Below are 20,274 nucleotides of genomic sequence, written 5' to 3'. Positions count from 1 at the left end.
GAAAAGACATATAAATACAGAGGTTGAGTACAACATAATACGATTATTTTAGAGCTTTACAAAACATGTTTCCGGTCGTGTTCTAATGATTATTATGTATATTTATAACAACTCTACAACACAGCTTCCATTGCAAAAGGCTCCATTATAAGATGTTCTTGGTCAGAGCACAGCTCACTTCTTGTAGCTTTCCATAATCTGTCTAGCATATGAGAACTACGGTTTCCCAGTACCTATATTTCAGCTGTCTGATCCCGCATAAATCCAGCTAGTTAATCGTATGTATTCATATGAAATAACATGATTTGTCATTTATTTCCAGCTATTTGACGTCTGCAATGTTAAACTGATATGTTATTGTCTTGTGTTGCTTTTTTAGATGGAGACCTTACTTAATTATGTTACATTATGTCGCCTGAGACACAATGATTGTGTTTTTTCTACCTTTCGTTATGTTTGTGGATTCTCCTCTGTAACACGAAGCCACTCTTTGCTTACCACGTTTGAAGTATTTACAACTTTTGCAGGTTTCTTTCTGGGTAGTTCTACCTCCCCAAGTTGAGACAAGACTATTGTTATGATATATATGGTCGTGAGACAGAGCATCACCGGACGTGGCGACAGTAATGATATAGTGAGACTCCAAAACCGTTTTAATATAACGTATCAACCTCTGTACATCTCTCATCCCCCCAAAACACACCACATGCATTTTTCAAAGTCACTTGCAGCATATGGCAATATTAGATAATTATATATTTCATGATCTTTTTTAAATTATTTAATTTTCATTGTGTTTTAAATATGAAAGTATAATAACTCTTAAAATTTATTATTAATTATACAAATCCAGTTATATATATATACACGGTATCTCATGATGAGCCATATTATTATTCAAAAACAGCACATAACTCACCTGAAGAAATCTACTGTATATTGTCTGTTAGGATAAACAATGACATCATCATCGAAATTAATTTTCTGTGAAATGGAGGACTTTCCCCTCGACCTCGCACTAGAGAAAGCTTGGTTATTATTTCTTACGTCAGAATCTTGAGAGTTGCCTGGAATTGAGACTAACCGTCCCTCTGTAGTCTGCTGAATAGGCGGTAGCGAAAGATAGAGGGCGCTGTTGGAGTTGGGAGAAGTTGGGGGTAACAAAAGACCAGTAATATATGTATGAATTACTCCTAAACCTTCGGTTAAAAGGGGACCAAAGCCCGCAAACTGCATATAAGGTCTGTGAGACTCCTGGAAGAAAAATTTGGTTAATTAATTTAAAAATATATATATATATCATGTTCCTCTATGATGTGTAATTCATCTATTTTAAACATAGCATGCAATACTGTAGAATCATTGTTCTTATACTAGGGTCACCAGACGTTCCAGTAAAGTTGAGATCGTCCAATTTATTAGTTTATTTTTTTCTTCCTGATTAGAACCACTAAAAGTATGAAATATTTCAAGTTCCTCTGTACCTCAATGTGAGTTTGGTATGTTCAGTTTTTCATTATATACGGATACTTTAAATTTTACTTGGAAAATCTCCTGACTAAGAAATATCGCACAATATTTTTTTCCCTCTCTGCTTCGTTTTATTAATCTAATCTGCCACTGGATAAGAACAAAAATTGAAATTTGGAGACCTTACCAGCACTGAAGAATGAAACGAAGAAACACATTTTTCTTACGAGTAGATTCAATAAAACTTAAGCTCGATTTTATATTATTTTCAACTCAATAAACTTTTGAAAATATTTTGTCTGTGGTTTTAAAATGCAATGGAGCAATCATCAGATTATTTAGAGTAATGTAAAAAGTAAAACTTTGTAATTCAAACTTCTCCAGATCTGTTACAGTGTCATGCCGTATGATAAAACAATGCTCCAGTTTTCACTCTAGCAATCTGGTAACCCTAATTGCATACACATTTTAAAATGGAGCAACTGAAAATTCACATAAAATAGACAGTATGCTGCCTTAATTTTCACTTATAACTATGATTAATGATCCAGACGTAGTTCTTTCGCAATTATACTATCGTTGTAGTATAACGATATAGGTTCGATTTCCCAGAATGCACAAAGGAGATAGCTCAGTATAACTTTACTCAAACAGACAAACGAACTCCGAATGTTTACGTTGTAAGACCGTAACTTTAACGCTTTCCCACCCAGTGACAATAGCTGTTCATACCTATAAAATGTAGTTCAACACAAAATTTTAAAAAATCACGTAAAAGATAAAATTACTTATTCAAAATTTTGGGTAAATAACATCCAGTTTAGAATCCTAAAATTAAACATATATGTTATACATATATAACATGTATCTATATATATATAACAAGGTCGAATATAACAATTAAAACACGTGAACTTTAAAAACAAACAAACTGTAACTTAATTCACTTCTTAAATGTTAAAAGAAATATTCTTCACTGTAAGTTTGTAATTGCTAATTGATAACTACATATGTGCTTCAATATGTGTTTCCTATAATTCAATAACAACTACCCAACAACAGTTTTTAAAATTCAAAGAACATCTGAAAAGACTGCTATGGGAATATTACATGCGTTATTGTATTTGCTAATTATGATTCCGAAATTTATTTTTCAATCAACTTAAATTTAATTATATACAGGACAAAACAGTCTATAAATAAAATTTCTTAAATAACAAGTTCTCGTTAATTTTGCGTATAAATCTCTAGCACTGGTTAGAGCAAAATTTGTAGATTCACATAGTGAGAGGTTTACCTCTGGATTATTAATTATAAAAAAAATAGTGAAAAGTAATACAAGACGTCTTTGCTTCTTTTCGTGTGTCACATTCTGTCCTATATATAAGTTCTGCAGGTTTTTTAGGTATCACATAGCATGTTTTTGCCACATGTGATTTCACTTTCGTTTCGTACGTTATTTAAGGTGTCCTTGTAACATATAGAATTTTTATCGTTTGTAAATTATTAGCATCGCCCTCTCCTACATTTGATGTTATCTGTATTTCTGTTACGCATATTATTTCCATGTGACATGCCTAGCCTTATATAGTATTTTGCATAACTATATTTTATATTTGTAAATTATTAAAAATAAATATTATATCGTGCCTCTCCAGAGTATCAGTTCGTTATTAGTTTCTGAATGATACACTTATTGATTTAAACATTAAATTTTGCATCATCATTTAATTCAAACAAAACATACGATGTCTAAATAACATTGATCGCGCGGAAAAATGTATGTATGTATTATTATTATATTATTGCTGAAGCTTCAAGGGAAATTTCCAATTTCAACACTTCTATTGTTATTTATTAACGTGGTTATATCATGTTTCATTCCGCTTGATTCGTGACTATTTTACACCGACGTGCCATGTTCAGGAGATAGGTTTTTGCTTATTACTGTCAATGGTTCATATCAGCTATTTAATAAATTTACATTTTTATAATTGCTTTTCTATTTCATTAGAAACATCTACCTTCCAACAACTACATGTAAATGTTAAATCGTGGTTTTAAATGCAGACTACATTGTGAACTTGGTTAAGTTCTATTTTTTTAAGTCTAATCTCGTTTTACATTGGATAGAGAGGGTAAATCTGATAGGCGATGTTTTCATACCATAATATGGATCTTTTATTTTTTGGATAGTTTTTGACTTGAGAAATGCTTATTATTCTTATTTTGTAATGTGTAGCTTTTATTTGTCTGCCCTCCTTTCCTTGGCCTGAACAATAAAGACAATATAACAGTCTAGTTCAGGTGATATGCATAATATATCATGCTAAACTGTGTGTATGTGACATTTTATGTTATTTTAAGACTTTACGTAAGTTTAAGTTTTAGGTTCCAAAGCATGGTAAGGTTTAAAGACTTAAAGCCGCAAGCAGATTTTTACTGTTATTCAAGTGTTAAGGTTTCAAATACAAACATTTCAACCATAAAACAAAGAGAAACAACTATCATGAAAGGACAAAGACGACAGCGCAGAAAATAAATTAAACAAAATCGTTAATTAAAATATATTTTAAATATACACGTATTTAAAATATTCAATAACGTTTGTTTCTGTCTATGCTCGATGGTAGGACTAGCCTCTCAAACAACGTTTCACCAGAAAGCTCGAAACTAATATATACCTACCTCACAGATAAACTTACTTGTTAATGTTCCATTCTCTTTCGCTAACTCACTCAGTCACTCTTTAGCTTACTAACTGAACACTTGCTGACACTGAACCGATTTACTCATTAACGTACTGTATATGGCACTGATTACTGATTCATTTACTCTAGAACTTATATCATTCTTATTTACTACTTACTACACGAAATTTTTAGATCAAGACATAACGATTAACTTCCTTTAACAATCAAACATCTGAATTAAAACACTGCTCTTTTCTGGATTGTTAAAAAATTAAACAATCTTAATCTATATACATAAAAGTCATTTTGCTATATACATTCTTTGAACGTTTCCACATTTCTTGGTCAACTATTAATAAGCTTGACATAGTGATACAGAAACACATGATGAAGACCAAAAGGTGGTGATGGGGAGAGGGGGTTGACCACCTATCTGATTTCATATTGATATAATTCTTTAAATCAGTATGTTTTTGTTACATGCTGATTTTAAAAATATCGTAGAACATGATATGGCTGAGTTATTAAAGTCCCGTTGAGATGATATGTCAAAAGGGGTTCTGATAATGTTGGAACAAAAGCAAGCTACGGAATAGGAGAATGTTACTTAATCACCAATCACGCATCTTCACTTCACTACTAACCACTTAACACACTCTTTTGCCCTTGTAGATGAAATGGTTTACAAATCCTTAATGCTAATAATCCCAGTAGTGAACGCAACCTAAAAATTTAGATGAATTAAAGAAATTTTAGATAAAACTATGAAATAAATACAAAGAAAGTAAAAATCAGAGACATTATACCAGAAACTATTTGTATTAAAAATAAGGTCATCTAAAAACTTGGCACTACTTTATGCGGATGTACCCCTTAAGCCGCATATAAAAGCAGGACAGTCACAGTAAACCATCACCATCATATATACCTACCACGAGTTTTAGCTTTTGTTTCCGTTTTATATTTTTCGGCATCTGGTTAGTGAAAGTGGGTTTTCCTCCCACAGCTAAATTACCGGGTATTAGGATTTACAGATCCCTACCTTCATGCTGTTGTTGTTGTTTTTTTTAAGTCACTGTATAACCTCTCGCGGACCACCAACGGACCTTTGCCACCAGATTTTAATGCTGTAGCATAATCTCGGTAGCTTTAAATCTTGTAGGTTTAGCTATTAATCACTAGCCCAGTTAAATTTAACTTCGCGTGTAAGGCAAAGAGAAGGTCTCTTCTGAGAGCCCTCGATTGCTTTGCATCTCTTTTTGAGGTGCTAAGTGCTAAATCGGAATACCGGTCACGATTTTTAGTTTAGTTTAGTTTAGTTTAAACTATCACTTTACTGATATCGTGTTAATCAGTGACTTTACCATATTGGGGGCAGGAATGCTAACTTCAAGAGGTAAGTTTTATCTTACTTACCCTCAAATGGTAATACTTTATTTTATTTATTTAAATATTATTTTTCATCTTTTTATGTTTATATTTTTCTTATTCTTATTTTAACTGTCTGCAGGCAGTGAAGGGTGATATAAATGTGGAACGTTGTGGGTTTGAGCACCCATATCTCGTTCTCCTAATTTCTAATTTTCTTATGTGAGACTAGCAAATTGGAGGTTAAGACTGATAGACGGTGTATCGCCACCGCAATGTGGGTCCTACTTCATAGTCATCCCCAAAACCTAGGATTCATTTTATTATCCTACGTTGTAGCTTGTACCCTATGATCCTTTTTTTAAAAATATGCAGTGTGTTCTATTTGACGTTAATGTGTTTTGTTTATGGCTTGAAATTTTATGGTTATAATATAATTAATCAGAGGTTGGAATTTGCTGTTTTTAACACAGTTCTTATTGATCTTGTTTATTCATTTAGCTTCATTTGGATGTAATTATTTAATTTCATTAATATTTATAAATAACTATATATATATATATAAGGCCATAGCTTGGAATTCAAAATTTATTATGTTCAAAATGGCATAATTAAACCATTATCTCACTACTCTGATGGTCTCGTCCTCCTTACCCAATCTATGACATCACTAGCCATGTGACCTTAACAGCCATTAATATGTGGAGAAAAGCGTAACCATTACTACTTTACTGTTGTGAGTTTATGTCGTAGAACTGTGTCTACAGCAATAAGAAAAACATGTAAAACTTTTTGACAAAATAATTATTGTGATGAAGCTAAACGTTTCGTTTTTAGAATTCTTCTTTTCGTAAAGGCAAATATTTTATAAAAACAAAACATTTAACAATAATCTAATTGATAAACTGAACAATGTTTTGGTAATTATGAATGTTTTCGCAAATATGGATAATAATAGAAAAAATTAAACAGTTTACATTAATTTCCAAATCCACAAATGAGACAAAATTAACTGCTCTGAAAATGCCAATGTTATTAATGTTGAACAAAATAAAACAAAAGATTTAACAATGCTTATTTTATGACAGATTTTTAACATAAATATAGACTTGGACAGGTACTTTAATAATTATGACTAGTGATGTATGAAGTGTCGTGTCGTGCCTGGTTAGACATGCAGATTTTACAATTAGAGACTGAAAGCGGAAGAAACTACTAGAAGCAGCTTCCTTGCTCCCAAAGAGATCTCAGTCTGTGATGGTCTTGGAGTTTTAGCTTCCAAAAATTAATATAACAATATAATTTGTACTAGCTATATAAGTGAAATATGTAAGAGTGGAAGTGCTACAGCCTTTGATGATGAAGTCATTGTAAATCAGAATGTTCCGATAAATTGCAAGGCAAATATTAATGTTTTCATCAGAGCTTCATACGTAAGTACATATTTTAACGTCAAAGACACTTTAACAGTTTTTTGTTTAAATCAGGTCTTCCTTTATTACTCCAATTTCTCCAACTGGTATAAATAACGTTTCGAACAAAGCTTTATGTGTTTAAACTCAACTGACTGACGAGTGCTAGTGGTCACAATGCTGTTACGTTCCTTTTATTCAAAACTGAAGAAAGATTTTATTGGAATTATTACAAGTTTTATTATGATATAATATTACACAAACTACTGACCAACAAGTTAGCATTCGCCTTCATAGGCGTTAAGTATCATAATAATTGATAACATTCTAATTTTCTAAGCTTCGATTCTTGAAGTCACTTACATCGTTGTTTTGACACTTTCAATAATATTAGTAGTATTTCATGATTTCTCGTTTGTTAGCATTCAGTTAGTTGTCATTTTCTACTTCAATTCTAATATCCTTGTTTTCCTCGCTTCATAGATATAAAAAAATACATTAAACCTAACTTAACAACAACTTTAATATGACGTTGTTGTTGTTTTTTATATTATTCTACGAAATGTCGTCAGTATTTCCTGTTGATTAATGTTAATTATTTTATTAATTTCCGATTTCTTGTTGCTATAGTTTCAGGATTGTAAAGTAAAACACTTAACCCCATATTTCAGGCTTTGTGAAAATACTATTAATATTTTGTTCCTTAAATTTCTTACTTAATTAGCCCGGCATGGCCAAGCGTGTTAAAGCGTGCGACTCGTTATCTGAGGGTCGCGGGTTCGCATCCCTGTCGCGCCAAACATGCTCGCCCTTTCAGCCGTGGGGACGTTATAATGTGACGGTCAATCCCACTATTCGTTGGTAAAAGAGTAACCCAAGAGTTGGCGGTGAGTGATGATGACTAGCTGCCTTCCCTCTAGTCTTACACTGCTAAATTAGGAACGGCTAGCACATATACCCCTCGAGTATATTGTATGTGCGAAATTCAAAAACAAACAAACATCTTACTTAATTAAATAGGCCGACTGTGCATAAAAACGTTTTCCTGAAATATACAAGTTATAAATAGGTACTTTATCTAAAAGTAACATTGTTTATTTGTAGAACGAACAAAATAATTATACGGTTTCTTTAAACTGTTAACTGGAAGTAAGAACATTCAACAACAGAACTGAACATATGATTTTTCTCTCCAACTTTTAAATTCTCTCAACAGCCAAACATGATACTAAACTTTTAATAAAGAAACATTATACATAAAAACTCTCTTTCAGTTCATAAATAATACACAGTCTCCACTAGATTTAACCTTATTTTAATTATTTCAATTGTGTCAACCTTTCGTTTTCTTGACTTATATTTGCTTATTCAAATTGTTTACTCTTGTATATATATATTTCTGTTGCAACTACAATTATTTTTTGTTTGTTTTGTACCTCTGTGAGGATTCCAAAATGTTAATAAGTGCTTCCTATTATCACGTTCGTGTTTTGTTTTATTATTAAGTAGGTAAAATGATATTCATTCCCACCTTGGGATTTCTTCACAATATTTCCCAGTGTTTCCTGTCACAGTATCAGTTGTCCTTTTCGTAACGTGTTGGGAAGGTGGTGTGAGACTGGAAGTGTAAACGTAAAGCAAACTGCATCAAACAATCTGCAGATATGTTGTGATCTGGAATTATACTAACATAAGTGTTCTTTACTAACTTCCATTAACACTCTTCATAATAACCTTAGGTAGCTGTAGTCTAAGTGTGTGAAACGCGTCTAATAAAATAACTTACGTATTTTTAACAGTTTACAGAGCGAGGTTTTATTTTGTGTTGTTTAAATGTGTGAGCTAATTCAAAATATTCTATGGAGTTTACTTGCGATGCTTCAGGTAATTGTAACATCATATAATAAAGTACTGTACACTAGATGGTACAAACTATATTCTTATTTATGTTAGGTCTGGAAAAGGAAGTGAATTTTGTATATTAAACAACATTTCAGCAATCGCATAAATCTATAAATAGCTTTGTTTAACAACTTCGAAACGGCAACAGTGAGAAAGTCATAGCTTTTACATGAACAGACAGAATCCCGACACAGTTTGGTCAGTAAATTCAAAGGTAGTTGAAGGAGGTTTTATTCAGATGAACTTTCATACATTTGACTCACCTAGCATTTGATAACCCACACGTCATTAGAACTTCATCCAAATAGCTATATGAATGCTCTGACTTCGTGCGTACTTCAATTAGCTATCATTTCAACGTTCTCATCCAATCGGGACTTGAATCACCTAACTAGCTGAATGATTTCGGGACGGGAGACAAGGTTTTGGTGACTTTTTCTATGATTTGGCTTGTTTGTTTTTGAATTTCGCACAAAGCTACACGAGGGCTATCTGCGCTAGTCGTCCCTAATTTAGCAGTCTAAGACTAGAGGGAAGAGAGCTAGTCACCACCATTCACCGCCAACTCTTGGGCTACTCTTTTACCAATGAATATGGGATTGACCGTCACAGTATAACGCCCCCACGGATTACGAGTCACGTGCCTTAACCACCTGGCCATGTCGGGCCGACTTCTTCTACGTTAAATTGACAGAGTGTATTATTGGTTAGTTGAATGCAAGTATACATTATAAAAACATTGCGCTTAAAACGACTCTACTGGCAATTAAACCATTTATTCCTCTGGCGTTAAAAGCATGGGCATTGATGGGCTTTATTTGGCAAATCGCATCTGACATGATGTTTGCATCGACACAATAAATATTGGATCACTGGATTATGCTTGAAAATATTTTAGAAAAACTGTTACCTAACTTCAAAATATTTAGCGATTTTGTCTTGCGAGTGAAAATCGATAACATATGTTATGTATTTAAAATAAGTAAAATAAGACCAAAGTTTTGTGTTATTCCGTGAAACTCCAGTTGTTAGAACACAAGCTGCAAAACAACAGAAGTTAGAGACGATTTAAACTACGTTCATTGGTCGACCTAACGTGAATCTAATAATGTTTAAGTGTTTCTTAGATTAGTTTATGATAAAACTTCTGTTTAAGCCAAAGCTACTCAATAAGTTTATCTAATATGAACCCATCACAGAGATAGAATATCGAATTTTAACGTTATAAGCCTTCAAGTTGTTCGCTAAACCAGCGGTGATTTGAGATTTAACTCATCTGATGAGTTCTTCCGTTTATTTTAGTTTTAACACATAGATATATAAAATGGTAGTTTCCTGATCTTGGACTGACAAACCAAGTACATAATATAGCGTTTTGGAGAAACATGGAACTTACTGATCCATCACGGCTGTTCCATCCTCTAGAAGTTAAGTACATTTATAAAAACGAATTTGAATATGCATATCGGTAAATCACGTAATAACCACCGCCGATATAAAGTTATGGTAGAGCGGTATGTATCAGAAGTACATTTTGACATAGTCGTTACCGAGGTGATATGATGCTACCTAAAATTGGTTTCTTCATGGGAGATTTTTGTGAACTACTGCTAAAACGATACTTGGTAAACTACCGTCTTCGTATACTAGATGGATTACAATAAAATGAGCAGGGATCAGTGACCTACATAACAGCTTTACAACGGATTATTTTGCCATGAAAACTACGCTGCAGAGATGTTGTCAGGATACACGGTCGCCAAATATAGCATATCTGAAAAGATTAATCTCCAAAAATGTTTTATGTGACGTAATACATCTGTGTAGACGGAAGGCAGCTAGTCACATAACTTTATAGAATTCATCATTAACGAGTTTATCTGTTTTATGTAACAAGCCATTACAAAATGTATTACTATAGGACTAACTTATTAACTTCATGTAACCGTTACATGATAAAGCAGCTGTGAGTTTATGTATTTCATGTAATCGTTACGTGATTAATCAGTAGTGAGTTTGTCGATTTAACATAACTGTTCCATGGTTCCTTTCGCCATGATCACTGTTCTTAAAACACTTGATATTCTACGTCTTATTCTAAAACTAATTTCTATAACAGTCACTTTTACGACCCTTAAGTATAATTTTATGATTAAAATATATTAAGTTGCTTAATATAATGAATATTTTTTAAAAAATTGTGGACCATTGCGTTATACTGGCGCAATTAATAATTTTGATAACCTAACTTCTCTCTTTATACTTAAAAGTGTTGAATAAAAGAGCCAATAATATCTTTCACTATGAATGGTCTGATATACTTTTATGACCTAAAATGTCAATTAGAAATGCTAGTAAGCCATGCAATTCTGTTCATGAATGTTGTCATAAAAAAAAAAGATTTAATAGAAATATCTATATATGGATATCCTATCACAGTAGAAGAAAACCAGTTGCCAACAACTGTAGAATTTGAAGAACCGCTTGATACAGAAGGGCAAGAGTAAAATGTAGGTCATTCTAAACCAGATGTGGTTTAGAAGCAAGCACGAACATTTAGTCTGAGAATCCAGATTTTGAGCTTTGAATGTTCTAAAAAAGTTACACTATTCGGCCAAACAAGAATAAACTAAGAATTGGGGATAGATATTGTTTCTCAACAGTCTTCCTTTTAGTCAATCACTCTAAAATTAGGGACAGCTTCAATATATAGCCTCTGAGTAGCTTTGGGTGAAAATTTGAAAGAAAGAAACGACAATTTTAGATAGAAATTTAGTTTTGTCCCCCGCTGGGGCAACAGTAAGTCTACGGATAAACAAAGCTAAAATTAGGGGTTCGATTCACCTTGATGGATAGAGCAGATAGCCCGATATGGCTTTGCTATAAGAAACACACACACAAATTCAATTTCCAGGTGGCAAAACGGACTGACAACAGTTTTATATATTCGTTGAATTTTCATGCAAAGTTCCTCGATGTCTATCTAGATTGCCTGTTCCTAGCTTTAGACTACTTTTACCAATGAATAGTGAGATTCACCGTCATAATACAATGCTCCCAGAGCTAAAAAAGTCGTGCTTGTTAAGTGATGGGATTCAAACCAGTAACCTGCAAACTGCGAATCAAATGCTCTAACCACCAGTCCATGAACCGTCGCTACCTTCTCTACCATATAAAATGAGTCTTGAGTGTAAAGTGTACGGTTGTTTACATTTAAAAAAAAATCAAGGTTCTGGTTAAGTTGATAATATCGAAAGATGTGTGAAGTAAACTCATGTTTTTCTTATACAAAACAAAACAATTATCAAGTATGAAAGCAGTTCATTCAGGAAGTAAGATCACTCTGTAACTATTTTGTTTTATTTTAGTTGTGTGTGTGTGTCTGTAGAAAACAACAAAAGACACAGATTACACTGGCAGAAACACCTAAAAGACGTATATTATATATATATGTAACTTATGAGCAATTAATGGGGTCATATGTATTTCTTTTATTCGCAGCCTAAATCTGCATTTTTACCTATTGATGAACTTTATTGTGACTGTCTTAGCAAAGCTACACAAGGACTATTGACACATAGCCATCCATAATTTTGAACTGGTTGACTAGGAGAAATGATGATATCCAACATAAGCAATTTCCTAACCGAATAGCATAACCATGACCTCAAAATTCGGAACCTGATTTTGTGGCCACAGGACGCGAACCATGAATACACAGATTCACAGTCTAGGTATGCTTACTTCTGTCAGCGGTTAGTGTGATACAATGGATTGTAATTTATTTGAATTTCGCGCAAAATTACACGAGCTTGTCCCTCATTCAGCAGTGTAAGACAACAGGGAAGGTAGCTTAATCATCATCACCCACCGCCAACTCTAGGGGTACTCTTTTACCAGCGAATATTGGGATTGACAGTAAAATTATAACACCCTCACGGTTAAAAGAGGCGAGCATGTTTTATGAGATGGGGACTCGAATTCGCGACCTTCAGATTGTGAGTCTAGCGTCCTAACTACTAGGCCACGATACAAGGAGGAAGATATTCATCTCCAAGTCATCTTTACCTACTGTATTACAGCATATTTTTAAATCACCAAGCATACTGAATTTATTTTGTAATAGAAATAAAATGTCAGTCAGCGTCTCAGTCATATACGATAATGATTGTATTGTAATTTGATCGATGTTTAACCATGCTTTAATAAGACTATATTAGAATATATTCAAATGAAAATAAAAGTTTTCTATTTGTTGTTGAATTTGCAGGTGTACATGTAAGACAGACTAATTAAAGTTTAGTGATTTATAATTATCATTTTAAAAGGATGTATTTTCTTGTATAGAAACAAATTTAAAGAGGAAACTGTTCATTTATACTTTCCCTTGTAAACACTGTAACTTTTCAAATTATTTATAATAGTGATATTTCTTTAACCCTCTTTAAAATTAAAGAAATGTGAAAATCTTAATTTTATTTAGAAATCTATCATGATAATTTCTGATTATTATTATTTTGAAGTAAAAGCTTATTTATTTAATGCCAATTTAAACATTATGGTTACTTTTGTTACTTTCAGATTGGAATATTACTACAAAGAATTTGCATTCTCTTCCTAGAACTCTCCTTTCCGAAATTACTAAATAACATGTTACACGGGTTACATAACAAAACAACTCTGATAAAATGGGAGCCCGGCATGGCAGGGTAGTTAAGGGAACTCGAGCCTGCGATTCTCAGATTACGAGTCGAGCGCGTTATAATGTGACGATGAATCCCACTATTCGTTGGTGAAAGAGTAGTCCAAGAGTTGGCTGTGGGTGGTGATGACTAGCTGCCTTCCCTCTAGTCTTAAACTGCTAAATTAGGGACGGCTAACGCAGATAGCCTTCGTGTAGCTTTCTTTATTCGAAATTCAAAAAACTGATGAAACGGTAACACTAAGTTGAAAGAAAGTTTTTCAGAAACAAATTTTATGTCATCACTTCTAGCTGAAACAAATTATTAGTCATACAGTATATTAAACTAATAATATTATAACCATTCAAGTATTTCCTTTCATTTCATGGTTAAATTTATAGAGATTCATAGGTTAAAGATACTGCGATGTTTGTCTGGTTAGGAAAACTTACACACTAGCCTAAATATGTTTGTTAACAACTCACATAAACCTAACATAAGCAGGTGCATGAGACATTAACAGGTTAAAAATACAGCGACATTTATCTGGTAATGAGAACTTACACACTAACCAAAAATGCGTTTGTGCACAGCTAACATGTACACCGCTTAAACATTGTCATACCATTCGTTCAGCTCTCTTTACCTGAGTTTCACTCTCTTTTCAATCTAGCATGATACGCACAATTTTAATAATATATAATGTTGTATGGCATAAATTATAAGAGTAATGATCTGTTCTTTCATAACAACGCAAAAGCTGACACTGTCAGCCGCTATGGCATCTAACTCTCATCACAAGGAATACATATGTGATAACAAATGCATTTTAACAATATAATTTTTAATGCAAAATATACAGGAATATTTTTTGACGTTCGAATATTTTATATATGTATGACAAATATCTGTATAAATATTATAAACACGAATATGTATTTTGTTATACATAAAATCATTTGTGATTAAACACCATTTCAATATATGAATTTCAAAAAGGGATAACAAATGTTTTTATATTCATGATGTTAAAAATCACATAGGCTTAAGAATGATAAAGATTAAATAAAAGCCCTATAACTCTAGCGCTTTCGCAAAGTGGAAGTTTCTTCTTCATGGGCATTGTTTTTTATATTTACTCTTTTTTCATAACCAAACCTTTAATAGAAGAGATATCTAAATCTTTCCCCACACCTCACTTCACTACCACCCCCATCAGGTGTTGTATATCACTGTTTGAAAAATACCTGAGATAAAACTATTTTTTATATCCTTACATGTGTAAGCTTTATTTTTAATAGAATTCTTTGCTTTCATTTTTTGCTTTTCATTGAATTTTAAGAATAAAGTTAATTGTATGAACACACTCGACGACAAAATGAAAATCATGTTACTATGTATATATATATATATATATAATCAAAGAATACTATAATATTATAGTGACAATTAGAGAAAGATTTCATCAGCACTAAGGTTACAGTTTGATAAGATCAAATTATGATACGCCTGTTACCTAATGTCCTTGTGAACCTGTCAACGTTTAAGTTTGTTTATAAAAGTTAATCCAAAATATTAAAAAATTAATGTAAAAGCAACTAAAAACATTTATCTTAAATAAGTCTTGACAAGTTTATATTTTAGACGATGCCAGTTTGCTGTTATTTCTGCTAATATCGGAGATACAAGCACGTGTTATAAGTATAGGAAACCATACCTATGGATACAAAGATGAAAAGGAGAATACTGTACACATGTTGTTTTTTCTATTTTACGTCATAATAAAATCGTTGCAATCAAAGTATTCTAAAGTTTTTTCATTTGTAGCTAACTAACTGAAGACAATAAATCATATTTGAAAAAGCAATATCGAGTGAGCCAAAAAACAACAACAAAGAATAAATGTAATAGTTGTTACTCAATTGCAATGAAATGTTACCTGTTCAAAATCTATGAAATATAACACTAAAGTATGTTATTTTACCAAAACACCATGAAAGTAAACACTGTTGAACTGGAACATTAGAGCAAATTTTATATTGGTAAACATGATGTTCTCCTTTTAAAACTGTGACAACACGAAAGCACGTATGATAAATAAAAAGGGAGAATAGGAAAAATTACTTAAGAAATTCAGCACTTATAACCACTTTAAGTTATAGTGAAAGGAAAGTTAGGTGTAGGTTTATTTCAAACAATAAAATGTGAACTTACGATGTTTGGAAAGTGAACTGTTTCTTCTGACCGGTCGTGACGCTGTCGAAGTGCTAAATTATTGTTGGCTGCCTGATTATAGAAACTCCCACAAAACGGACACATAGTTCTTGACCGGGAGCTTGGAACCACCGAAATCTTACATGACGGACACGTGACTGAACTTACGGCTGAAAGGCTTCTCTCTTCGGCCACATCCATGGTTTTCACTTTCTCATTCACAAATTATTATTTGCAATTTTTAAAATTCTTCCAAACTAGTAACACCGGACATTAGTGTGGACAAATAGTTTCAGACCATAGCACATCTCTCCTTTTTGTCCACTAATTCACCCTTTGTACAACATGCAGTTCGTTCATTAAAATTTTGGATTCTGTAATTTAATGTGGCCTTTGCGCGAGGTAATGAATAGAAGTAAAAGCTGATACTATGCATGGGTACACTTTGCACCGTTGCTACAACAACAGTCCTGTGTCGTGTTTCCAAGGGAAACGCCACTCCCGCAGAGATACTATCCATGTACTTGTATAGTACTTACGTTTGACGTCATGCAGAAAAAGTTATAACTGTCTGTTCTGCTAAAATGAATATAAATTAGGCGTTTTTGAAAACAGGTTTTATACCTTTGCAAGTTGTGAAATAAAACATATGCGTAAATGGATACAAAGAAACCTAATGTTTTATTTCAGTTTTTTTTCTGTGTTTAGCTTACTTTTCATCAAAGTTATTAATGCAATCATATAGGAGTTAAACTACAGGGGATAAGAAAATAAAATCTTAGTAATTTGAAATAACTGAGCGGAAATAGCATATTTATCATCAAATAATTGAAAATAACATTGGAAAGGTTTGTTTGTTCTTGGAATTTCATACTGATTGCTTGTATATCTGGAATTAAGCACAAAGCTACACAATGAGCAATTTGTCTTCTGCCACTACGGGTATCGAAACTCAGTTTGTAGTGGTGTGAGTTCGCAGACATTCCGCTGTGCCGGTGGGGGGAGGGGCGAGAATTACACAGATAGCTACGCAATGCAGACACGTGCGTAGGGCCACTTCAGCCGAACTCCCTCTCTCTCTCTTTGGATTTGGGTAATCACGTGTACCCTGAAGGGTCAGGTGCGCTTTGACCTCTTCCGTTACTTATATGATCATGCAGTGTCGGTTGGTACGGCTTTAGAGTCGAATGGTCCTGAATTACTCCGATCCTTTTCAGGGCTTCTTGATGATGACAATGTCCATGTATTACTTTCATATATTTATAGATATTATTTCCCTATCTAGTTTGATGGTAGCCTTTTTTCCCTTCCCTTATATATATATATATTTGTCTATTTATTATTTTTATTATCATTATTTTTATTTATTTATTTTTATTTTTTCCATTTATTTGTTTTCTGTTTAAAATATGTGTTGATCGGGGAATAGTTGTTTAGGACTATTTTCATCATGTATGCGGTACCTGTCTAGTTCGCATAATAATTCATTTTTCAATCAATTTTTATCAAAATACGTTATTGTACCATGTAGGAGTATATCTGCTGTGGTTGGTGTGTTTGAATATTGTGTATGAAATTAGATTATATGGTTCTGGGAACTCTATATGCTGTTGTGAGGAGTGTGTTTTGTATTGTTTGTAGCTTGGTTTTGATTATTTTGTCACTTACTGGAGCTGTATAGTCAATTACTGGTCGAATGTATGTTTTGTAAATTTTTAGCATATTGTCTGTTGATACTCCACTATTCTTGCCAGTTAGACTCCTAGCATACTTTTAATTTCACTTAAATGGTTAATCCATGTTAGTTCTGAGTCATAGGTTGGAACTAGAAATTTTGCCGATGTGACGGCCTGAAGTAATGTTCCATTCATATATATTTCAAGCTGTAATTTTTTGTGTTTTGTCAACTTGATAAAGACAAGTTGTGTTTTTTGCTGTATTTATTTTTATTCTGTATTTTGACATTATTCGCTTATTCTCTTTAATTGTGGTTGTATATTTGTGGCTGCTATTGCTGGTGTTGTAGCACTTTTCCAGACTGCCACATCATCAGCGAATTGTGAGGAGAATCCATGATTGGGATCCTTCAGTGGCAGATTGTTTACATACATGATGAAGAGTATAGGGCTAACCACCCCTACCTGAGAGACGCCAGCTTCTGGAGTAAAGTACTCAGAAAAGGTTCCCTCTGCATTTTCTGTTTTCCAAAACGATAACCAACGAATAATTTCACGCGGTAGTCCCGTTTCGTGCATACGGAACCGTAGACCATTGTGTCATACAGTGTCAATACGTAACCGTAGACCATTGTACCATACAGTGTCAAATGCTTTCTCAATGTCAAGAAAGCAGGCAACAGTGCAGTGTTTTCTGTTAATGTTATCTATTATCTCTTCAGTTAGTTTGACTAAGTGATCAGTTGTTTATCTGAATTTTCTGGAGCCATTTTGTTCTCCAGGCAATTTAGAAGTTATTTCCAAGTATGTGGAAAGTCTATTGCTAATTGTGTGTTCTAAAATTTTGCCTACACAGCTGGTCAAGCTGATTGATCGGTAGCTATTTGGTTTATTAACCAACTTTCCTTTCTTATGGAATATTAATATATTAGCAAGCTTCCAATAAACTGGTATGTATCCAGAAGATAGAGATATGTTGAAAAGTGATTTTAGGCGGTCAAACGATTCCAGAGTACTCTTTTTTAGGAGGATGGCTTGTATCTCATCTTCACCCAAAGATTTGTTTGTTTGTGTTTTTATTCCTTCATGAAGTCCATGTATGGATATTTCTTTCGTTAGCATCGTGTATTCGTAGTTTATTATGTGTCTTGTATTTTTCTCAGATACACTTGTTGGGAAAATTGATTTAACTTGTTTTTTATTGTTAAGTATATAATTTGTGTCTTAAATGTATTCTGTAGTTGGTGTTTGAAAGCTCCGGCTCTAACTTTATTTCTGTAAGCTATTGTATTATTATACTCACAGACCGGCATGGAGAGGTGGGGTAAGACGTACGACTCGTAATCTGAGAGTCGCGGGTTCGGATCCCCGTCGCACCAAACATGCTCGCCTTTAAAGCTGTGGGGGCATTATAAAGTGACGGTCAATCCCACTATATGTTAGAAAAAGAGTAGCTCAAGAGTTGACGATGTGTGGTGATGACTAATTGGCTTCCCTCTAGTCCTAGGCTGCTAATTTAAGGAACGGCTACCGCAAATAGCCCTCGAGTAGCTTTGCGCGAAATTTAAAAACAAACAAAACATTTATTGTACTCAAGTGTAGGATATCTTATACGGCTGAATTTTCGTTGGTGAATCGTCTAAGGTGTGTTCAGAATTTTCTCTTCTCAGTTTTATCGTGTAATTTTGAACAAAAATTGTCCCACTTATTTTATTTGAGGTACAACAAAGATATCAATGTTAACATATAGTCACACACAAAATATACCTAAGTTAGAACAAAGATATCAATGCCACAATATAGTTAGAAACAAAATATACCTAAGGTAGAACAAAGAAATCAATTTCGCATATTGTTACAAACAAAATATACCTGAAAGAAAAACAAAGAAATCAATGTTAACATATAGCCACAAACAAAATATATCTAGAATAAAACAAAGAGACAAATGTTAACATATAGTCACAAACAAAATATACCTCGGTTAGAACAAAGAGTTCAATGTCAACATTTAGTTACAAGCAAAATATACCTAAGGTAGAACAAAGAAATCAATATTAACATATAGTCACAAACAAAATATAACTAGGATAGAACAAAGAGATAAATGTTAACATATAGTCACGAACAAAATATACCTAGGGTAGAACAAAGAAATCAATGTCACCATATAGTTAGAAACAAAATATACATAAGGTAGAACAAAAAGATCATTGTCACAATATAGTTACAAACAAAATATACCTGAGGTAGAACAAATAAATCAATGTCACCATATAGTTACAAACAAAATATACATAACGTAGAACAAAAAGATCATTGTCACCATATAGTTACAAACAAAATATACCTGAGGTAGAACAAACAAATCATTGTTAATATATAATCACAAAGAAAATATACATAGGGTAGAACAAAGAGATCAATGTCACCATATAGTTAGAAACAAAATATACCTGAGGTACAACAAAGATATTAATGTCAACATGTAGTCAGAAACAAAATATACATAGGGTAGAACAAAGAGATGAATGTCATCATATAGTGACAAAAATATACCTAGGGTACAACAAAGAGATCAATGTCACCATATAGTTACAAACAAAATATATCTGAAATAGAACAAAGAAATCAATGTTAGTATAGAGTCACAAACAAAATATACCTAAGGTAGAATAAAGAAATCAATATTAACGTATAGTCACAAACAAAATATACCTGGGGTAGAACAAGGAGATCAATGTCACAATATAGTGACAAAAATATACCTAGGGTACAACAAAGAGATCAATGTCACCATATAGTTACAAACAAAATATATCTGAAATTGAACAAAGAAATCAATGTTAACATATAG

General features: G+C 32.9%; 1 protein-coding gene across 1 annotated transcript in view; it reads right to left on the bottom strand.

The window, feature by feature from the left end:
- Nucleotides 1-16,241, bottom strand: part of LOC143228341 (putative E3 ubiquitin-protein ligase HECTD2) — a 62,556-nt gene extending 46,315 nt beyond the window's left edge. The window contains exons 1-2 of the mRNA XM_076459611.1: nucleotides 15,742-16,241; nucleotides 920-1,254 (exon numbers count right to left, since the gene is read on the bottom strand). Coding sequence (XP_076315726.1) covers nucleotides 920-1,254; nucleotides 15,742-15,942 — 536 coding nt within the window. The 5' untranslated portion in view covers nucleotides 15,943-16,241. The remainder of the gene's footprint in view (nucleotides 1-919; nucleotides 1,255-15,741) is intronic.
- Between the last annotated feature and the right edge of the window lie 4,033 nt (nucleotides 16,242-20,274).

This window comes from Tachypleus tridentatus, chromosome 10, assembly GCF_004210375.1.
Source record: "Tachypleus tridentatus isolate NWPU-2018 chromosome 10, ASM421037v1, whole genome shotgun sequence".
In the NCBI taxonomy this organism is placed as follows: Eukaryota; Metazoa; Arthropoda; class Merostomata; order Xiphosura; family Limulidae; genus Tachypleus; species Tachypleus tridentatus.
The sequence above is the reverse complement of the archived record's forward strand: the minus strand, read 5'-3'. Positions and strand labels throughout refer to the sequence as shown.